We start from the raw sequence: 19722 nt of genomic DNA on the forward strand, positions 1-19722 counted from the left end.
AAAAAAAAAAAAAAAAAAAAAAAAAAAACCAAGCAAAGCCAAGGAGGAGGTCCCATGTCCCCGGAGCACAAAATGTCTCGCATGCTGTCGTGAAGCGTGGCCGGGTGGCCTCCCACAAGCGCCCACCTCCGGTCTCCAGGTCGTGGAAGTTGGGGTCCAGGCCTCGGTCCAGCATCTTGACGATCTTCTCCACTGAGCGGTGCTGGGTGTGGTCCATGCATTTCTTCAGATTGGTCTAGAAGGAAATCCATAAAGCGGACGTGTCTTTACAAGAAACGTCTCCAGGAGGGGCGCACCTGACAACACAAAGTCCCCCACCAGGGGCAGAGAGGGCCCCCTGGAAGCCCAAGCTTCCCCTGCAGCCAGTCTGAGAGTTGTCATACCCCAAAACTCTCAAGTGAATGAATGAATGAAAACTCTCCATAAGCCATGAGAACGGCCCTCACCGTGGTCCGCTCTGGCCTCCTCTGTAGAGGGGAAGCCTCCCCTGCCGGGGCGCACCGCCACCCTGGGGTGAGTCTGGAATTCCAGGCTGAGCACCAAGTCCTTTGGCACTCGGCAAAGACCGCCAGCCCGTCCTGCTTGGATGTGTCCACAGCCCCTCACTGTCCGCTGTCCTTGAGTTTTGGACTTAAGGATCGTGGCCCCCATAAGGGAAGCCGGGCACCGTGGTTCACACCCGTCATCCCAGCACTTTGGGAGGCAGAGGCAAGAGGATTGCCTGAGCCCAGGGGTTTGAAACCAGCCTGGGCAACTTGGTGAGACCTCTCTCTACAATAAATCAAGAAAAAGGAGCCGGGCATGGTGGCGCACGCCTCCCAGCTACTCGGGAGGCTCAGATGGGAGGATCGCCTGAGCCCAGGAAATCAAGGCTGCGGTGGCCAAGAGTGTGCCACTGCACTCCAGCCTGGGCGACAGACTGAGACCCCAACTCAAAAAATAATAATAATAATAATAATAATAATGAGCGTGGCATCCCGGCATGTGGCAAGGCCATGATGGTGGAGCGCCCAGGAATGGGATTAGTGTCCTTGTAAAAGGGCCCCGGAGAGCTGCCTCGCCCCCTCTACCATGGGAGGACACAGCAGAAAGGCGCCCACTGGTCCAGGAGGTGGGCACTGACCAGATACCACGTCTGCCAGTGCCTGGAGCTCAGATCTCCAGCCTCCAGAACTGGGAGAAACACACGTCTTGCCTGTGAGTCACCCAGGGTGCTTTGCTGGAAGGAACCGAGATCCCCCCACAAATGGCCATGCTTATTCCTTCGCTTTTTTTTTTTGGAGTCTTTATCTCACTCTGTCACTCAGGCTGGAGTTCAGTGGCATGCTCACAGTCACTGCAGCCTCGACCTGCTGGGCTCTGGTGATCCTTTCACCTCAGCCTCCCAAGTAGATGGAACTAGGCACGCACCACCATGCCCGGCTAATTTTTCTTGATTGATTGTAGAGACGGGTCTCACCAAGTTGCCCAGGCTGCTCTCGAACCCCCAGGCTCAGGCGATCCTCTCACCCCGGCCTCCCAAAGTGCGGGGATCACAAGTAGAGCCACCACACCTGGCCTCTGTGTTGTCTTTAATGAGGTGATTTTATCATAAAAGGTTTCGGGGTGGATACTGGGTTCGGCAGGTGACCGGCGGAAGGAAGGGGTCTGCAGAGTCCTTGTGTGGGAGGCGTTCTCCCTCCACGCCGCCCCATGGGTCACAGGTGTAAATTTCAAGGAAGTTAGCAGGAAACACACAGTGGACATTGACACAGTGACAGCAGCAAGTTTGCTGTGCAGATGCCAGGCGGCCATATTGCTTCCAACTGATTTTAGTTCTTTTTTTAAAAAATAAGCAGAGGAAGTTTTAGTAAGAGTTTCCTTATTATTTGTCATTTTGTAAATGTAAGAATCTTTGTTAGTCACTAGTTTGGTTTTTTTCTGTTTTTGGCACCTCTCTGCAGCAGCCAGTGGTGGGACGGGCTCCCCGCCCAGGCCCCCACTGGCCAACTGAGCAATCCCAGCTGCCTCCTGGGTGGCAGTGTGGTTCTCACAGCGTGCGCCATGGGGCAGGAAGGCCCAGTGCCCAATCCATCCCAGTCCCGCCACACGCCATGCCGGGTGCACAGCTGGCACCCCCGAAAAGGAACCCTCTAAAAAGAAGGAAAGACATTAAGTCAAATCCCAGAAATGCAGATGACAGCTGCCCCACCCTACCTTGGTGTGGAGCTTGGCCAGTTGCTTCTCATCAAGGTTCGACTGCTTATACACCCGCTTCTTGTATCGAAACTAGCGCAAAAGCAGAAATAAAAGAGAAAACAAAGAGGTGAACCCTTCACACGCTGCTCCGAGAAGAAGCCGGCCTCTTCCTTGGTGATTTTGGGGAAGACGGGGAACCCCCCGCCGACTCTCGCAGGCTCAAATTAACGACACACATCTGCACCGCAGAAACTGCGATGTCCTAAGCATCCCTCTTGCCAAGATTCTGCGGCCGTGGAGTGAAAACCCCACAACAAGAAACAACAGAGAGAGAGGCAGACCGAGGACCTCCCCAGGGAGAGGCCTGGCCCCGGCCCCGGCCCCCCACACTCAGTGATGGAGGAGAAAAGCTGGGCTCTCCCCTGGCGGTTCAGGTGACAATGGCTCTGGGGGGGTCTCTCTGCCCTTGGCATGGTGTTTTCAGTCCCTGGGGTGCCGCTTCAAACACCAGACTCGTCTCCCACGTCATCCACCTTCACGGAAACCCGCCGTAGAGGCCCAGCCTGGTGAGAGATCCCACCTCGACGCACGCCCCGGCCTCTGCCCAGGACGGCGACGCTCCTGGGTCATTTCTCCCAAGCGGCAGAGCAGCCTGGGAACCGGAAACCACACTGTCTGCGCTGAGAGGCACAGCTTCCTCGGGTGTAGGGACACAGCGTGTCCTTGTCCTTGGTCGCCTTTGCGGGTCTGCAACACTTTCCCCCGGACACCCCCTGCCTCTCCCAGCGCTCCGAGCCCTCCGTGCTGGGGACGATGAAGAAGGTTTGAGAAGGACGCTGAGGGCTTGGGAGACACAGAAGGGTTTTCATTTTTTGTTTTTTTTAATTTATTATTGGCGTGAACGTGGGTGAGCCTTGCAGCCGAGAAAGAACCGGTGTTTCCCAGATGATTTACATGATTAAAGGTCAATATTCAGTCCCACATAGGCACATGTCTAGAATAATCATAGGGATGGTCACGTCCTATTAGGGAATTTGACACGGAGGCTTTGAGTCCAGTCGGGACATCCATTCCGACTCTGTCCCTGCCTCTTCCCTCACCTGCCCAGCAGTTGGGGCTGGACACTTTGTCATCTCGGTCTCCTGATCTGTCCGTGGATAACAACATCAACTTCCCAGGGCGAACCGAGGGGTGATGTGGGCCTCCTGGCCCAGACCCGGCACTGGACAAATGCCACCGTGTCCCTCCCTGCTCCGCCTCCCTCAACACCGTCACCCTCCAAGGTGGCACGTTTGGGCCAAGCCAAACTGTCCCTGGATAGCACGGAGGTGCGGGGCAATTGGGTGAGCTCCCCCTGAAACCGAAAGCCAACCCCATTCAAAGTTCCCAAAGTATAGATAACCTTAGTCTCCTCCCCCCGCCCCATGCCAAAAAAAATGGCAGTTCAACAAAGGACAAAATTCTTTTGCAAGGTCCGAAGCTTTTTCTTTTCTTAAGTGCCAAAATAAACCAGCTGTGAGATCAGGAAGTTCTGAGAGACTCAGGTCATGCATCTCCCAGAAGAAAGCATGCTTGCCAGAATGACACACACCATCTCCTTAGACAGGGCCCGTGATGGGATTCCCACCCCAATTCTGGATTCAGCCAGGACAGCTGTGTGGCGTGTGTCCGTGTCCCGGGACCAGTCACGTCTCAGACCCAGAGTCCCGCAGCTGCTGAGAACGGTGCCCGTCTCAGTCAGAGACTCACGATCACACGGCCACACCTGAAACGTCCCAGCAAATTCAACCAGGGCAGGGGGTTGGGGGGACCCTTTCCAGGGGTTGAGATCATCTGTGTGGGCCATAACATCTCCCGGCAGGAAGCAGGTACTCCGGGGCAGAATGTTCCAGAGTTTTAAACACAGCTCGTGGCTGAAAGGCACCCGCTCAGAACCACAGATCGCCTTTCTGTTGTCTTCCCGAGGTTTCCTAAGTAGCCCGCGGTATTTTACTGAAATTGTTGGAGGCAAAGAGCTTGGTGCGATAACGTGTCCATCTCGGGCCCGTGTCAGTCTTTCCCGGGGATCACTGGCAGGATGACAGTCAAGGAGCAGAATGATGGCCGGGCCTAGCCAGGCAACCTGCTCCGGGCAAAACCTCCTTTGAGCCCCGCGGCCAGTCTGGGAAGTCACTGCTAACGTTCCTGGTTTTATAGCTGGCAATCTGGGGCTCGGAGAGGCTGGCTGGAGTTCGCACCACTGCGGGTGCTGGGATCAGATCCGAAGGGGGCGCTTGGAGCTCCTGTCCTTATGAAAATGACCAGCCTCTGAAATGAACCGTGAGGAGTTTCTGGCCCTGGGCCGTCCCCTCCCACCAGAGTATGAGCCCCACGGGACCAGAACCCTGACTTTCTGTGCAAGCTGGATGGGCCCGGACAGCATCTGGTACTTAAGAGGCCCTCGATGATGGCCAGTTTTGCCCCTAAATGCCCATTCTAGAGAGCAGATGGAGGTGAGGACCGCCGAGTGATCTGCTTGAAATCACATGACTTCCACCGAAGCATCCCGTCTTCTCCTCCACTGAGACGTCCCCACTGCCAGCCCCACACGGTCCACACTGGGGACCCCAACAACCCGAGTCTCAGAGTCACCATGGAAACCTAACGTGTGCGGGAGAGGTGTCATCTGACTTCTGAATCGGCGTCCCTGACACCTGGGACTTCACCATCACGTCCGGTCACTGAGGAGACTGTAGAACCCATTAGGCTGTTCAAGTACCAGCCGAGATGACACACTCGCAGCCTCTTGTCACTGGCCAGGACAAGCTAGGCACAGTCGCTTACGAACGATAGCAACGGGTGGGGTGGGAGCAGAGATGACCATGCTTCTGGCTTCTTGGCAACCACGTATGCATTGCTGGAAGCAACGGCCTCCCAGGTGTTGGGATTTCAAGCATGGCCACCATGCCCGACCCTGATGGTTTTACCAAATGCGTGCTGTCTTTTCCACTCCAGACTCCAGCCCGGCGTCAAAAATTAATTCCGTTCTCACACTGACGTCCTGGAGTCGGCCTCTATGTCACATAAAGCCTTCTCTGCGGTGGGAGGTGACAGCCCAGGGACAGAAAATCTGCACGATTCATCTCAGCAGCTAATCGCTTCTGTAAGGGCAGTGAAACCAGATGAGAAGTCTGAAATTCCAGGAGTCTGCCTTAGATCATGGCCACGTCCAGCCATGTAAACTCAGGGTGCGGCAAGCCAGGGTTCAGGAAGGGAGGGACGGGCGATGCTGTACTTGGAATGCCTGAGGCTGGCCCTCCGTAGGGACTGACTACCCCACAAGGGATCCCAAGAGCGTGTGGCTGGTGGCAGCAGCTTAAAAAACCTACAGGACACTCCCAGGGCCGGAACCAGAAAGCATGTGGTGCTGAGGACAGCCAGAGGCCATGGCCACCTATTACCCAGAATATTCGACCTCTGTGCCTAATCCCTGCCAAGGCTCCTAAAACCCTTGCATCCCCTAAGTGGTACAACTCTCTTGGGGGAGTCATGAGATGGCTTCTGATGCCCAGGGGACTTCAGGACAGGGGCCGTGGCTAGAAAGCCCCAGGGTGAGAATTTTCAGTCTCCCTCCCCAGCCTCCAGGAGGCCGATGATTTCACCCGCCATGCCTGCGTGATGAGACTTCCAGAAAGATTCCCCCAGCAGTGGGGCTTGGAGAGACACACATCCATGTGCCAGGAGGGTGGCACACTCCTGACTGCGGGAACAGATGCTCCTTCCCTTCCAGTTCGTCTGTGTCACTCACCATAAACAGGTGACATTAGGCAGAGGCCTCCAGAGATTTGTGAGCTGCTCTAGCCAATGACAGAACCTGAGGAGAGCATGGGGGGAACTCCTGAATCACAGACAAATCAGACAGGAGTGTGGCGACCCCAGGAACCCAGCACTTTCACAGGTGTCGGGAGGGAGGGCAGACTTGTGGGACTGAGCCCTTAAACCCGTAGCGAGGCTGACTCCAGGCAGTCGGTGTCAGAAGTGAATTAATGCTCGACGCCCAGCTGGGGTCTGGAGAGGTGGAGAGGTAGAGACGGAAAAGACAGCACACATTCGGGGTCAGGAGGGAAAATCTTAAAAACAGCCTGTAATCCCAGCACTTCAGGAGACGGAAGTAGGAGGATTGCATGAGCCCAGGAGTTCAAACACAGGGAGACCTCGTCCCTACAAAACCTTAAAAAAGGCAACCCCTTTGGGTCCCCTCTCGCTGCGGGAGCTTTTCTGTCCTCTTAATAAATCCTGCCTTCTCAAAAAAAAAACCTAAAAAATATTAAGCCAGGCATAGTCTCCACTACTCAGGAGGCTGAGGTGGGAGGATCACCTGAGCCCAGAAGGCTGAGGCTTCGGTGAGCTGTGAGCCTGCCACTGCACTCCAGCCTGGGCAGCAGAGTGAGACCCCGACTCACAAAATAAATACAACCTACCGGAGTGGAAGGCAATAACCCCGATTTGTACCCCTGGACGCAGGTCCTGGTGGCATGGCCTTGAACGGGACCCAAGTTCGCACCAAGACCCTCCGCAACCCACCACCAAACGAGACTGACTCTCCCAGGCCAAACGGGGCCAGGTCCAGCCGAACCAGGGTCTTTCCCATCACTACTGTGGCCCACCAGACATGCCCACGCTCGAGGCCGGCGGAGAGAGCTACCTCCAGGGAGGGCACGCCCTTGCCCGTGGGCTGCGGGTACTCCCGCAGCAGCCGCTCCTCGTCCAGGAACTTGCCGTCGCGCCCGTTGCTGGCCGGCTGGAACAGCCCGTAGTTGAGGACGTCCTTCAGGCTCTGGTTGAGTGAGCACAGGATCTGCTGCTTGGCCACCCACACCGTGGCGTCCGGGTTGAAGCGGAGGCATTTCTGCCGGGAAGGAAGAGACAGGGTCAGGACGCAGGGCGCCACGCCGGTCACCCATGGGGAGCGCGTGGCGGGGACTCAGGAAGGATAGACAGCCGGTCAGGGACGCAGGGCCGGTCACCCACGGGGAGCGTGTGGACAGAGACTCAGGAAGAACACAGAAGCCAAGTCAGGGGCGCAGAGTGACACACCGGTCACCCATGGAGATCATGAGGCAGGAAACGGAGAGGAACAGAAATGGCCAGTCAGGGCCGCAGGGCGCCAGGCCAGTCGCCCACGGGGAGCGCGTGGACAGAAACTCGAAGCTGTCCCCACCCCTCCCTGACAGTCCTTCTGAGCATCGAATCACGTGGCTTTTGGGGCTGAAAAGTCAAGCTGACCGGTGGCTTGGGCAGGGACATCTGGAAAATATAAAGGGGAAAACAGCCGGTATGGAGGCACTGGTCTCTTTGGCCTTGACTCTACGGGGGACTCAAGTCTCCAGTCCTTGCAGCGTCTTTCTGTGGATCTGTATACAGCGTCCTTGACATAGGCGGCACCATCTTGGAAACAGACACCATCTTGCACATTTCATTTCATGTTTTGAGTCGCGGTCTCACTCTGTCACCCAGGCTGGAGTGCAGTGCACGATCATGGATCACCGCAACCTCGACCTCCTGGTCTCAGGCGATCCTTCTGTCTTAGCCTCCCAAGTAGCTGGCACTACACATACCCACCACCACACCTGGCCTTTTTTGTTTTAATTGTGGGGAGAAGGTCTCGCCACGTTGCCCAGGCTGGCCTCAAACCTTTGGGCACAGGCAATCTTCTCACCTTGGCCTCCCAAAGTGCTGGGATGACAGATGTGAGCCACCGCACCCGGCCCCATCTGGCATTTTAAAAGGCATCACGCCGACAAGGGTAAGATGCTGCATCTCTTCAATCAAGATGGCATCCACCCAGATAAGGCCATGATCAGGCAGACACCCTTCCACTAAGCCCTTAGCAGGGGACAACCCTCCTAACAGACACTGCCTGGCTGCCACTTGTAAAAAGCACCAGGCATTGGCTGCAGGAAGCTCTGCCTGCCTCAAAAGACTGTCCCTTGTGAGACGTTGATATGCCATGCATGCCAACCCAGGGAACATCCTTCTGCTCACCTGTTTACCCTTGTCTGGTGTGTTAACTCTCTCTCCCATCCCATTTCTCTCGATGTTATATATGAATTAAAAACCATCAGGGGCGGGCGCAGCGGCTCACGCCTGTCATTCCAGCACTTTGGGAGGCTGCAGCAAGAGGATTGCCTGAGTCCAGGGGTTCGAGACCAGCCTGGGCAACTTGGCGAGACCTCGTCTCCACAATAAATCATAAAATGAGCCGGGCGTGGTGGCACACGCCCGTGCTTCCAGCTACTCAGGAGGCTGAGGCGGAAGGATCGCCTGAGCCCAGCAGGTCGAAGTTGCGGTGGCCGTGAGCGTGCCACTGCACTCCAGCCTGGGCGACGCACCGAGACCTCAACTGGAAAAAAAATCCCTCAGGGAAACAAAAGAGAAGCCCAGGCTGCATTCCCAAAACTCACAGGTCCTGGGGACCCGAGCTTGAATGGGACCGTGAGGTGTTTACACCAGAATTTCTCTCTGTAAGGTGAGCACTGAGGGCTGAGCTGTGGAGTGGCACGAGCCAAGGTGCCCGCAGCCCTGACTGCCGGGTGGCCAGGTGGTACTAAGGGGAGTTGCCTTCTTGGGAACGCCACGGGGCTCGCGCCTTTTATGATCAGGACAGCATTGGTCAAAGGCTGACCTGTGGAAACATGCAAACGTGTACCTCTAACCTCAAGCCACTCATGACATCATCCATAATGCCCTTCTGCCTCGGGGCACCTCCCCCTTGCACCACATGTCTCAAACTTCAGTACTTTTTTTTGAGTTGGGGTCTCACTGTGTCACCCAGGCCAGAGTGTAGTGGCACACTCACAGCCACCCCAGCGTCAACCTGCTAGGCTCCGGTGATCTTTCCGCCTCAGCCTCCCAAGTAGTTGGAACTACAGGCATAAGCCACCATGCCCAGCTAATTTTTTGATTTATTGCAGAGATGCGGTCTCACTGAGTTGCCCAGGCTGGTCTCAGACCTGTGGGCCCAGGCAATTCTCTCACCTTGGCCTCCCAAAGTGCTGGGATTAAAGACGTGAGTCATTGTACCCGGCCTTATTTTTATTTGTTTGTTTGTTTGTTTTGAGTTGGACTCTCACTCTGTCGCCCAGGTTGAAGTGCAGTGGTCACTGCAGCCTCAACCTCCTGGGCTCAGTCGATCCTCCCACCTCAGCCTTCCAAGTAGCTGAAACCACAGGCCTGTGCCACCATGTCTGGCTAATTTTTTTATTTATTGCAGAGGTGAGGTCTCACCAAGAGGCCCAGGCTGGTCTCGAACCCGTGGACTCAGGCAATCCTCTCACCTCTGCCTCCCAAAGTGCTGGGATGACAGGCATGAGCCACCGCGCCTGGCTGTCAAACTCCGAAACTTACTAAAACAAAGACCCTGGACTCCCTCGCCCCTATCCAACAGAGCATCTGATTCTGCAGATCTGGGGCCTGAGAACCTGCATCACTGCCAAATTCCAAGATGGCCCTGCTGCTGCCCGTCTGGGGAACACACACTGAGAACCACAGCCAGGGTGTATCACCATGTGACTTGATTGTGACCCCGGTGGCACTTGGGAATTTCAGATATGGGTGGAAGCCTCGTCTCCTAACCTGGCAGACGGGAGAGTCTTCACACAGCCCACACGGACTCTGAACAGAAAAATTCTGACAACACAGACATCAGCCCTCCCGAAGGAGAGGGGGAAGCCGTTATAAAGAACGATTCACTGGAAAATCAAATCAGCTGTCACAGGAGTTCATTTCCGAAAAGTTAAACGGCGTCGACCCCGCCCGCAGACCAGTGACAAACACTCCAAAAACACAATCGCACCGTGAAGAAGGAGAACTTGGCCGAGTTCCCAGGTCCCTCCTAGGTGACCCTCCCGTGAGTCAAGGAAATGCAAAAGCCGGGCAGGTCCGCTTCTCACCATGGCTTCTCACTGGTGTTGAGTTAAAATTATCGTCAACTGCAGAGCTGTCAGCAGGGACTCAAGAGCGCGCTTGATCCCTGGAGAAGCACTCAGGCCCAAATGAGGCTGCTGAAACCAACATCCTACCTGGGGATGCCGCAGGTCTGGACCCGAGACAGCCCAAGGGCCTTTCTTCCTACCCTCAGCCATCTTCCCGAGCCGGCCCGGGAAGCTGCTGGTCACTGCGGAAAATGATCCTGTTTCTGTCAACAATGCGCACCGGTTCAGTGGGCAACCAGAGGCTGCCCTACACAGGACACCTGATGCCCCGCACGCCCGTGAATATTCCGATCTGCCCCTCTCCCATGTCCAAGGCCAAACTCAAAGTGATTCTCAAAGTCTGTGGTCCATCCCCAGCAAGAAGACCGCCCGTGGCGTCCCCTCTGTCCTGTCTGTGGTGGAGGGAGACGTCTCTGGACACTCAACATGCAAAATACTGGCTATATCGGTCACGCCCAGGTGGGGACCCGTACCTCACCCATTCCTGGCTCAGGAATCTTTGTTGGACTCTCCAAAAAAGTTCCCTCAGCCGCCAGCAGCCCCAGAGGGCCCTGCTTCCCTCCCTGCAGCCCATGAAGAAGATTCAGCAAGCGGGCAAGAGCTGGGGGTGGCACCACCCAGGGGACGTCTGTGCCCCTGGAGGTGATCACCAAGGTGGTGGCCAGTGTCCTTTAGTGGGCAGGGGCAAGAATGCTCAGTCGGGCAGGGCCAATCCCACATAAGCCCCATCTGCTCCAGGAAACGCCAAGAGCAACCATTGAGAAAGTTCTGGAAGGAACAGGTACCTGGAGGTCAGAAAGGCTTGGGTTGCAAGTTAACCTTGATTTCTGGGCCAACTGACCACCCCAGCAGTCCCTCTGCTCAATGAAAATCAGAGCCGGCCAGGCTCAATGGCTCAGCCTTTCATGCCAGCACTTTGAGAGGCCAAGGTGAGTGGATTGCCTGAGCCCGCGGGTTCAAGACCAGCCTGGGCAACTTGGCGAGACCTCATCTCTACGATTAAAAAAATAGCCAGGCATGGCAGCGCATGCCTGTAGTTTCAGCTACTTGGAAGGCTGAGGCGGAAGGATCGCCTGAGCCCAGCAGGTAGATGCTGGGGTGGCCATGAGCGTGCCACTGCACTCCAGCCTAGGCAACGGAGTGAGACTCCAACTCCAAAAAAAAAAGAAAGAAAAGAAAAGAAAATCAGAGGCAGGACCTCCCCTGGAGGGCTGCTGTCAGGGTGAGAGGGTATACGTAAACACACATTGCTTTGGGCTGGGTGGTGTCCCCTAAAATGAGGTTGAAATCTTAACCCCTTTACCCACTAAATGAAACTGACTCAGAAATAGGGTCTCTGATATAAGATCCCTGATCAAGCTAGGATGAAGTCACATTGGATTAAGGTGGTCGCTGATGAAAAAAGTTTGTCTGGCTCAAGCCTGGCATCCCAGCACTTTGGGAGGCCGAGACGAGAGGATTGTCTGAGCCTGTGCATTTGAGACCAGCCCAGGCAACTTGGTGAGACCTCATCTCTACAATACATCAAAAAATTAGCCAGGCATGGTAGCGCACGCCTGTAGTTCTGGCTACTTGAAAGGCTGAGGTGGAAGGATCACCAGAGCCCAGCAGGTCGAGGCTGCGGTGGCCGTAGCAGCGTGCCACTGCACTCCAGCCTGGGTGACAGAGTGAGACTCCAGCTTAAAAAATAAATAAATAAAGGAAGAAAAGAAGGAAAGAAGGAAGGAAGGAGAGAGAGAGAGAAAGAAAAGACTTTGTCCTTCTAAAAATGTAAAGTGTAGGCACACCAACATGCATGCAGGGAGAAGACCACGTGAAGCTGGAGACAGAGCTCGGGATGATGCTTCTAGAAGCCAAGTAACCTCAGAGATTTCCAGCAAGGGACAGTCTGCAGATTCCCATGGAACCAACCCTGCGACCCCTTCATCTCGGGTTTCTGGCCTCCAGAGCAATGGGACAGCCATGTCTGACGTCTAAGCCGCCTGGTCTGTGTTTGGTTATAGCAGCCACGAGAACCACCAAGCATGTCAATCACCTGCCGACTAAATTGTGGCAGCCGAAAGCAGCGTCACAATCACCGGCCCCGTCATATGCAGTGGGCACTGCCTCCGTGTGCACACCGGCTCCAGGAATGCCCGAGAGGTCAGACGGCGCTGTGGATGGACCCTGCTTCCAAGCCCTCGCCCGTCACTGACTCTGCCCGATCAGGCAAACCCCGGTCCCGGCAGAGTGCAGGGATGGATATGTGCTGAATGAATGAATGAAGGACTTGAGAGCCACAAAGGCAAAAACGATCCAACCAGCCCTAAGCCTCTATGGGTAGTGATGAAAGACACACACTCAACTGCCCTATCAAACGGAAAAGGTAAAAATAAATGCCAAAACAGGCCGGGCAGGGGACCCAAGGCCTGTCATCCCAGCACTTTGGGAGGCCCAGGCGGGAGGATCGCTTGAGCTCAGCAGTTCGAAACCAGTCTGGGCAACATAGCAAGACCCCCATCTCTACAAAAAAAATTAAAAAAAAAAAAAATAAGCTAGGCATGGTGGTGTGCACCTGTAGCCCCAGCTACTCAGGATCGCCTGAGCCGAGGAGGTCAAGGCCGCAGCAAGCTTTGATCATGCCACTGCACTCCAGCCTGAGCGACCGAGTGAGACCCTGACTCAAAAAAATAAATAAATAAAAACGCCAAAGCGGGCACCCTGCAAGAAGCAAGCAAGGCTGCCTGGTAGGGCATGGGTGTCACAGACACGGGTGCTCACACCCCAAGGGACGTGTGAGTTGGGGGCAGGAATCCCAGGCCGAGGGCCAGCATGGGAAGAGGAGGGAGGCAAAGCGAGACAGGGACGAGCCCAGCAGGTGGAGTGCCCGAGACGGTTTCCAGCTGACGTGAGCCCTCCCCGTCCCATGGCCACTGCCGTGGTGTCCCAGGGAGGAGTGTGCCCTCTCCCTGGAGAAGTCCTGTGTCTCGTCCCGGCCTCCCTGCAGCCCTGTGCGATGGTTACTCCCTTAGGATTTGCTGAGAGGGCGAGAGGCTCGCTGGATGGCTCACACGGGTACAGGGAGGGTGGCAAGGGTGCCAGGAGTCCCGGCCCCACCCACTGCTCTGAAGGACGGCTCGAGGAAACACCTCGCCTCCCCTCCTGCTCCTGTGTCCTCTGGGGCCAGGGTCCCATCCCAGCACCGGGACAGGAGTGGGCAGGAGACACGAAGGTGACCAAGATGGCATCTTTGCCCTACGGGAGTTCTGCATCTCAGAGGAGAGGACGATGGTGGTGGCGTCCCTCGAAAACCACCAGACTTCCTCCTCCGAGACCTTTCCCTGCTCTGTCTTACAAGCGTCGCCTCTGGGCTCGCCATCGGGCAGGGCGACTAGCTGTGGCAACGATGGGGATGACGAGGGTTCGGGTGACGGAGGTGACGGTGAGTGGCCAGGTGCGGTGGCTCAGCCTGTCTTCCCCGCACTTTGGGAGGCTGAGGCGAGTAGATAGCCTGAGGCTGCGGCTTCGAGACCAGCCCAGGCCACATGGCGAGACCTCGTCTCTACCAAAAGTCAGAAATTAGCAGGGAGTGGCAGCGCACACCTGTCGTTCCGGCTGCTTGGAAGGCTGAGGCGGAAGGATCGCCAGAGCCCAGCAGGTTGACGCTGGGGTGGCTGTGAGCATGCCACTGTACTCCAGCCTGGGCGACAGAGTGAGACCCTGACTCCAAAAAAAAAAAGAGAAAATGAGGTTGATAATAACAATGGCAGAGAGAACCGCGAGACGGCGACGGCGACCATTTATTGAATCTCAATACACCAGAAATGACACTGACTGTAGGCAACTTCACCACAGTCAGAAGCAGGGATTATTGTTGTTATAATAATAATAATAATAAATAATAATAATAATAATATTCCCACTTTCCAGACAAGGAAGCTGTGTCTCAGAGAATCCAAGCAACCACCCCAAGGCCACACATCTAGGTTCCCCTGAAACACACATCAGGCAGGCGTGGCTCCCAAGTCTTGGCTGTTGCGCTGACACGGGATATTCCATTCTATCCAACCCCACCGCCAACCTCAGGGCAGGCAAAATACAAATGACAGGCACCCCTCCTTTTATTGTGCTTTGCGTCACTGCGCGTCACAGACACTGGTTTTTTTTTAACAAATGGAAGGTTTAATATTAAGGCAACTCAGCTTTGCTGCCACTTTTCCAATGTGTGTGCTCACGTTGCGTCTCTGTGTCCCATCGTGGTCATTCTGGCAACACGTCAAACTAGGTCATCATTGTTACATCTGTCACGGCGATCTGAGCTGATCTGAGATCTCTGACATTACGACTATCATCCTTTCGGGGCACCGTGAACCACGCCCCATAAGACAGTGAACATAATCGACAAAGGTTCTGTGCACTGTCTCTCCCCCATCTCTCCCCGCCTCACGCTCTCCACCCCCACCCCCAGGCCACACATACGCACACACACACACAGACACATACATACACATACACACACACACACATTCTAGCAAAGCCACGCCACTCACCAGCAATTCTCTGGACACGCCAGGCTGGGACTAACCCTGACGTCCCGGGCCTGGGGCTGCCTGCCTGCCCTCTCCTGGTCTGCCGGCTGGAGTTGGATCATACAAGAGGAGGACCCAAAAACCCGAAATGCATTTATTTTAGAGAGTGTGTATTTGGCCAGGCTCGTTGGCTCAGCCTGTCATCCCAGCACTTTGGGAGGCCGAGGCGAGTCAACTGACTGAGCCCACAGGTTCAAGACCCACCAGGGCAACTTGGCGAGACCTCATCTCTATGATAAATAAAAAATTAGCCAGGCATGGTAGCGCACCCCTGTAGTTCCAGCTACTCGGAAGGCTGAGGCGGAAGGATCGCCGGAGCCCAGCAGGTAGAGGCTGTGGTGGCCGGGAGCGGCCACTGCACTCCAGTCTGGGCAACAGAGTGAGACTCCAACTCAAAAAAAAAAGTGCATTTAGACTTGCATGGTTAAACTTCAATGACCTTCAAAATACTCTCCATTTGATGCAATATACACCTATTGAGATGCTTTTTCCACTGCTCAGAACAGTTTTGAATTTATCAATATTGATGCCTTTGAGTACTTTGTCCACAACGGCAAAATGTTTGCCTTTGAGGACTTTTCTCATCCTGGGAAGAGTAAAAAAGTTACTTGGGGTGAGATTGAGTGAATAAGAAGGGTGAGGAGGTTTTTGGGTCAAAAACCGCTGAACACTCAGCGTGGTGTGGGCAGGGGCGCTCATAAATCCCCCGTCGTGAAATGGGCAAACACGTTGAAGAACCTCCAAAAAATTTCACTGAAGCCAAACGCAGCCTCTCCCAGCAACGCCGGCCCGTCCACGGATGCCGATGGGTTCCTAGAACATTCACCTAGCAGGCAAAGCCTGGACTTCAAGGGGCCCACCCTCAAAAGATCATTCCGGGTTTTTTTGGGTCCCCCTTGTACATTCCACCCGGCCCAGGTCTCTCCCGACGTCTCTGGTCTCCTGCAGGTGAAGCTGACCCCTGGGCACCCACACTGGGAAGTCGGGGTGCTGGTCCCATGGCTCACAGCTCACAGGCCCGTGCCCGGCTGGCCCTGCCCCATTCCCACCCAAGAGTCTCAGCCGCTCCATCCTGCATTTCTTATCTCCAGGGATGGTGGTACCAGGGTTGTATTTGATATGTTGCCTGAGAATATTTCTCCTCTTCTCCTGCTAGTTGACAGGCAGGTGTCGGTAACTTTGCCAGCTGTTGATCTCCTGGGGCAACCCTGTGATGTTCACACACTCCCGAAACCTCCAGGGGTCCCAGGCAGAGCCAGGGGCTCAAAACACAGGAGACTTGCCTGTGGATGGACCGAGATCGCCAAGCCCAAATCGGGCTGGCGTCTCCCCTGCCTATCTCTGGACAGGCGGTGCAGACACATGAGATCTGGGGGTGACGGAACGGAGGGGGCTGATGTGTTCGGGAACCACAGAGCCTAACACGAGGGAGGAGGCTGGGGCTGACACCAGCCTCGAGATCACGAAGGATGTGGCTACCCGAATGAGGCAAGACCCGGGAGGGCTGCAGGCCGGCGTCAGGGCTCTGGAAGGTTCCTCTGCACCCGGTGGGCCCTTGTGGTCAAGACACAGGTGAGTCTCAGCACAGAGGAAGCGTCCACGTCCCCCTCCCCCTCCCGCTCCCCCATCTCTCTCTGCCTCTGAATCTTCTCTCTGTGTCTCTCTGCCTCGGTTTCCCTCTGTGTGTGTGTGTCTCTCTACCTCTCCCGTTTCTTTCTCTCTCTGTTTCTTTCTCTCTCTGTTTCTTTCTCTCTCTGTTTCTTTCTCTCTCTGTTTCTTTCTCTCTCTGTTGTGTCTTCATCTCTGTCTCTTTCTCTCTCTCTCTGTCTCTCTTGTGTTTTTCTCTGTGTCTGTGTGTGTGTGTTTCTCTCTCTCTGTGTGTGTCTCTGTTATCTCTCAAACTCTCTGTGTCTGTCTCTCTCTCTCTCTGTTGTGTCTTTGTGTGTCTCTGACTCTGTGTCTGTTTCTCTCTTTCTCTCTCCTTCTGTCTCTCTGTGTATCTCTGTGTCTCTGTCTCTCAATCTCTGTTTCTCTCTCTGTTGTCTCTCTCGTGTTTCTCTCTGTGTGTCTGAGTCTGTGTGTGTTTATCTCTGTCTGTGTGTCTCTGTCATCTCTCAGTCTCTCTCTGTGTGTCTCTCTATCTCTGTCTGTTTCTCTCTCTCTGTTGTCTATCTTTCTTTGTCTCTGTCTCTCTGTGTCTCTGTTGTCTCTCAATCCCTCTCTCTATGTCTCTCTATCTCTGTCCCTCTCCTCTGTTTCTCTCTCTGTCTCTGTTGTGTCCTCATCTCTGTCTCTGTGTCTGTTTCTCTCTGTCTCTCTTGTGTGTTTCTCTCTGAGTCTGTGTGTGTGTTTCTCTCTGTCTCTCTGTGTGTCTCTGTCGTCTCTCAATCTCTCTGTTTCCGTCTCTCTCTCTCTCTGTTGTGTCTTTGTCTGGGTTCTCTGTGTATGTCTGTCTGTTTCTCTCTTTCTCTCTCTCTGTCTCTCTGTATCTCTCTGTGTCTGACTCTCAATCTCTGTTTCTTTCTCTCTCTGTTGTATCTGTCTTTCTCTGTCTCTGTTTGTCTCTCTGCCTGCCTCTATCTCTCCCTCTCTGTCTCTCTCTGTTTCTCTTTCTGTCTGTGTGTGTTTCTGTCTCTTTCTGTGTCTCTCTGTGCCTGTATCTGTCTCTCTTTCTTTCTCTCTCTGCCTCTGTGTGTCCTTCTGTCTCTGCCTCTCTCTGTGTCTCTCTCTCTGTCTGTCTCTCTCAGACCAGCACAACATTCCCCTGATGAGCACCGTATGACCTTGGCCAAGTCTCTGCAACCCACAGAGGCCACGTGCCCATGGCAGGACACATCTGTGTTGATGGCTGACCCACATACCACAGTGGGTCACAAAACCGATGCTGAAAGTGTGTCTGGCCTTCTTGGATGAGACCGTTTCGATTCATAGCAGCGTGGCAAGAGAATTTCACGAGAGAAACTACGCTGCTCTCCAAGTCTGTTTTGGGCCCAGCAAAAGGGCCATGATGACCGTGGTTATTCTGTAAGATTGCAGTGAGGTTAAGAGAGTATCTAGACAAAACTTGAGAGAACGGTGAATATTATACGACATGAAATACGTATCATTACAGCGGGTGCAAAGATCTATCAACAATACAGGGTTAGAATTACACAGATGTCCTCCGGTCCCTCGCCTGTGCTACGTCTGTTCTTTCTGTCTTTTTTCTGAGAAAGCAGGATTCATTGAGAGGATAGAAAAGCTCCCACTGTGGGAGGGGACCCGAGGGGGCTGCCCCCGCGTCTGTAAGGCATGGTCCTCAGATGAGACTTAAACCCGCCTCACTCTTGACTTCCATCCAGGGAGCCGGCAGATGCCAAAAGAACCAGGAAGAAAACAGCACTGGGGACCGTGGCCCCGAGGGGTCCCTTCCTGTTCAGGCCGCAGCGCTGGAAACACAGACACCAGCAGCCATACAGATCCCGGCTCTGCAAAAGCCTGTAAGCCGCATTCAGCAAGAACTCGGGAAATCCCAGAAGAAATCCATGTTTCTGGGCACGTCATTCATTAGGACACACAGTACTTCATGCTTGAAACGTCCCCCATAGTCATTGTCGGCTTCTTCAGGAAGCTTTCTGGAAGAGCCCTCACAGACACGGGCTTGGCTGAGCCACGGAGGGGTGACTTTCGGAGTCTTGGGGCCTTTGCCACCTGCACACACGCACGCCTCTGAAAAATAGTCAGCGCCAAGGTCAGCCCACACTGCAATCGGGTTATGCCCAAATGCAAGTGTCCAACTGGAATAAGACCTCCTGCCATGGACAAAGCCTCATCAGACTGGTACTCATGGCAGCAAACACCACGACACTGGCATGGGTCCCCTACAGAGCTTCTATCCAGGGATGTCAATGGCACGGGGAGACAGAGTGACCTTGACCCAGAGGCACAGCCAGACTGGAGAATGCCAAGCCCAAATAAGGGACTGCATGGCTGTGGATTCCTTTTTTCCAGTCAGAACATTTATCAAACAGCAGAGCTGCCTAGCAGCTGCAGGGGGTGGCAGCAGGCCACCGGCCATCTCCTGGTGATGGGTACAAGGCTATGTGGTTGTCACTGCCACAGTCAAGGTGACACTAAACTAAGAGACACCACGGGTGCCACAGAAGGTACGCCTGCCCCTTGGAGGCGAGTTCATCTTCCTCTTTGAAAAGCCAGGATCTTGGCAGGGCTCGGTGGCTCAGCCTGTCATCCCAGCACTTTGGGAGGCTGAGGCAAGAGGACTGTCTGAGTTCACGGGTTCGAGACCAGCCTGGCTAACTTGGTGAGACCTCATCTCTACAATAAAATTTAAAAATTAGCCAGGCACAGTGAAGCGTGCCTGCAGTTCCGGCTGCCTGGAAGGTTGGGGCGGAAGAATCGCCAGAGCCCAGCAGGTCGAGGCTGGGGTGGCCGTGAGCATGCCACAGCACTCCAACCTGGGCGATGGAGTGAGACTCTGACTCAAAAATAAATAAATAAATAAAGCCAGGATCTCAGGCAGAGCCAAACCAAAGCAGAGGATGAGCCGGCTGCCAGAGAAGTCGGTTTAGAAACAATAAACTGAAGAAATAGTCAGTTGCAGGGAAGGTAATTAAGTCGTCCCGACCGCAGACACCAAGCACTTACTGTGCCCCCGCAACCGGTCGGCCTGGGAAGCACGTTGAACACATCATCTTCTCATGACATCCCCGGGAGGTAGGTATTAGCACCCCCACGCCCAGAGCGGAGCATGCCAGGACTCGGGAACCATTCCCAGAGTCTCACAGCTGCAAGGGAAGAAGCTAGAATTAAGGGACACCCTGAAGGCCAAGCTAACGAGCTTCAACACGATCCCAGCAGCACACAGACTTAGCCACGAATCAGGAATACTAAGCCGGCGGGGGGCCTTAAAGTAGATTGGAGAACAAGCCGGGGAGGCCTCTGGGAGGACCAGAGAGGCCGCACTGAAGGTGTGGGGCAGGTGGGCTGCGTCCACCCAGAAGGGA

At 54.7% G+C, this 19722-nt stretch overlaps 1 protein-coding gene across 1 annotated transcript in view; it reads right to left on the reverse strand.

Moving 5' to 3' along the window:
- LOC103271262 (SH3 and multiple ankyrin repeat domains protein 3-like) overlaps positions 1–19722 on the reverse strand; it is a gene marked incomplete at its 3' end in the record, with an annotated part of 128956 nt that overhangs the window by 97006 nt on the left and 12228 nt on the right. Inside the window, exons 2-4 of the mRNA XM_008068719.2 lie at positions 6863–7066; positions 2197–2268; positions 127–235 (exon numbers count right to left, since the gene is read on the reverse strand). Coding sequence (XP_008066910.2) covers positions 127–235; positions 2197–2268; positions 6863–7066 — 385 coding nt within the window. The remainder of the gene's footprint in view (positions 1–126; positions 236–2196; positions 2269–6862; positions 7067–19722) is intronic.

This window comes from Carlito syrichta, unplaced genomic scaffold, assembly GCF_000164805.1.
Source record: "Carlito syrichta isolate Samal-C Ts95f unplaced genomic scaffold, Tarsius_syrichta-2.0.1 Scaffold109661, whole genome shotgun sequence".
Lineage (NCBI taxonomy): Eukaryota > Metazoa > Chordata > Mammalia > Primates > Tarsiidae > Carlito > Carlito syrichta.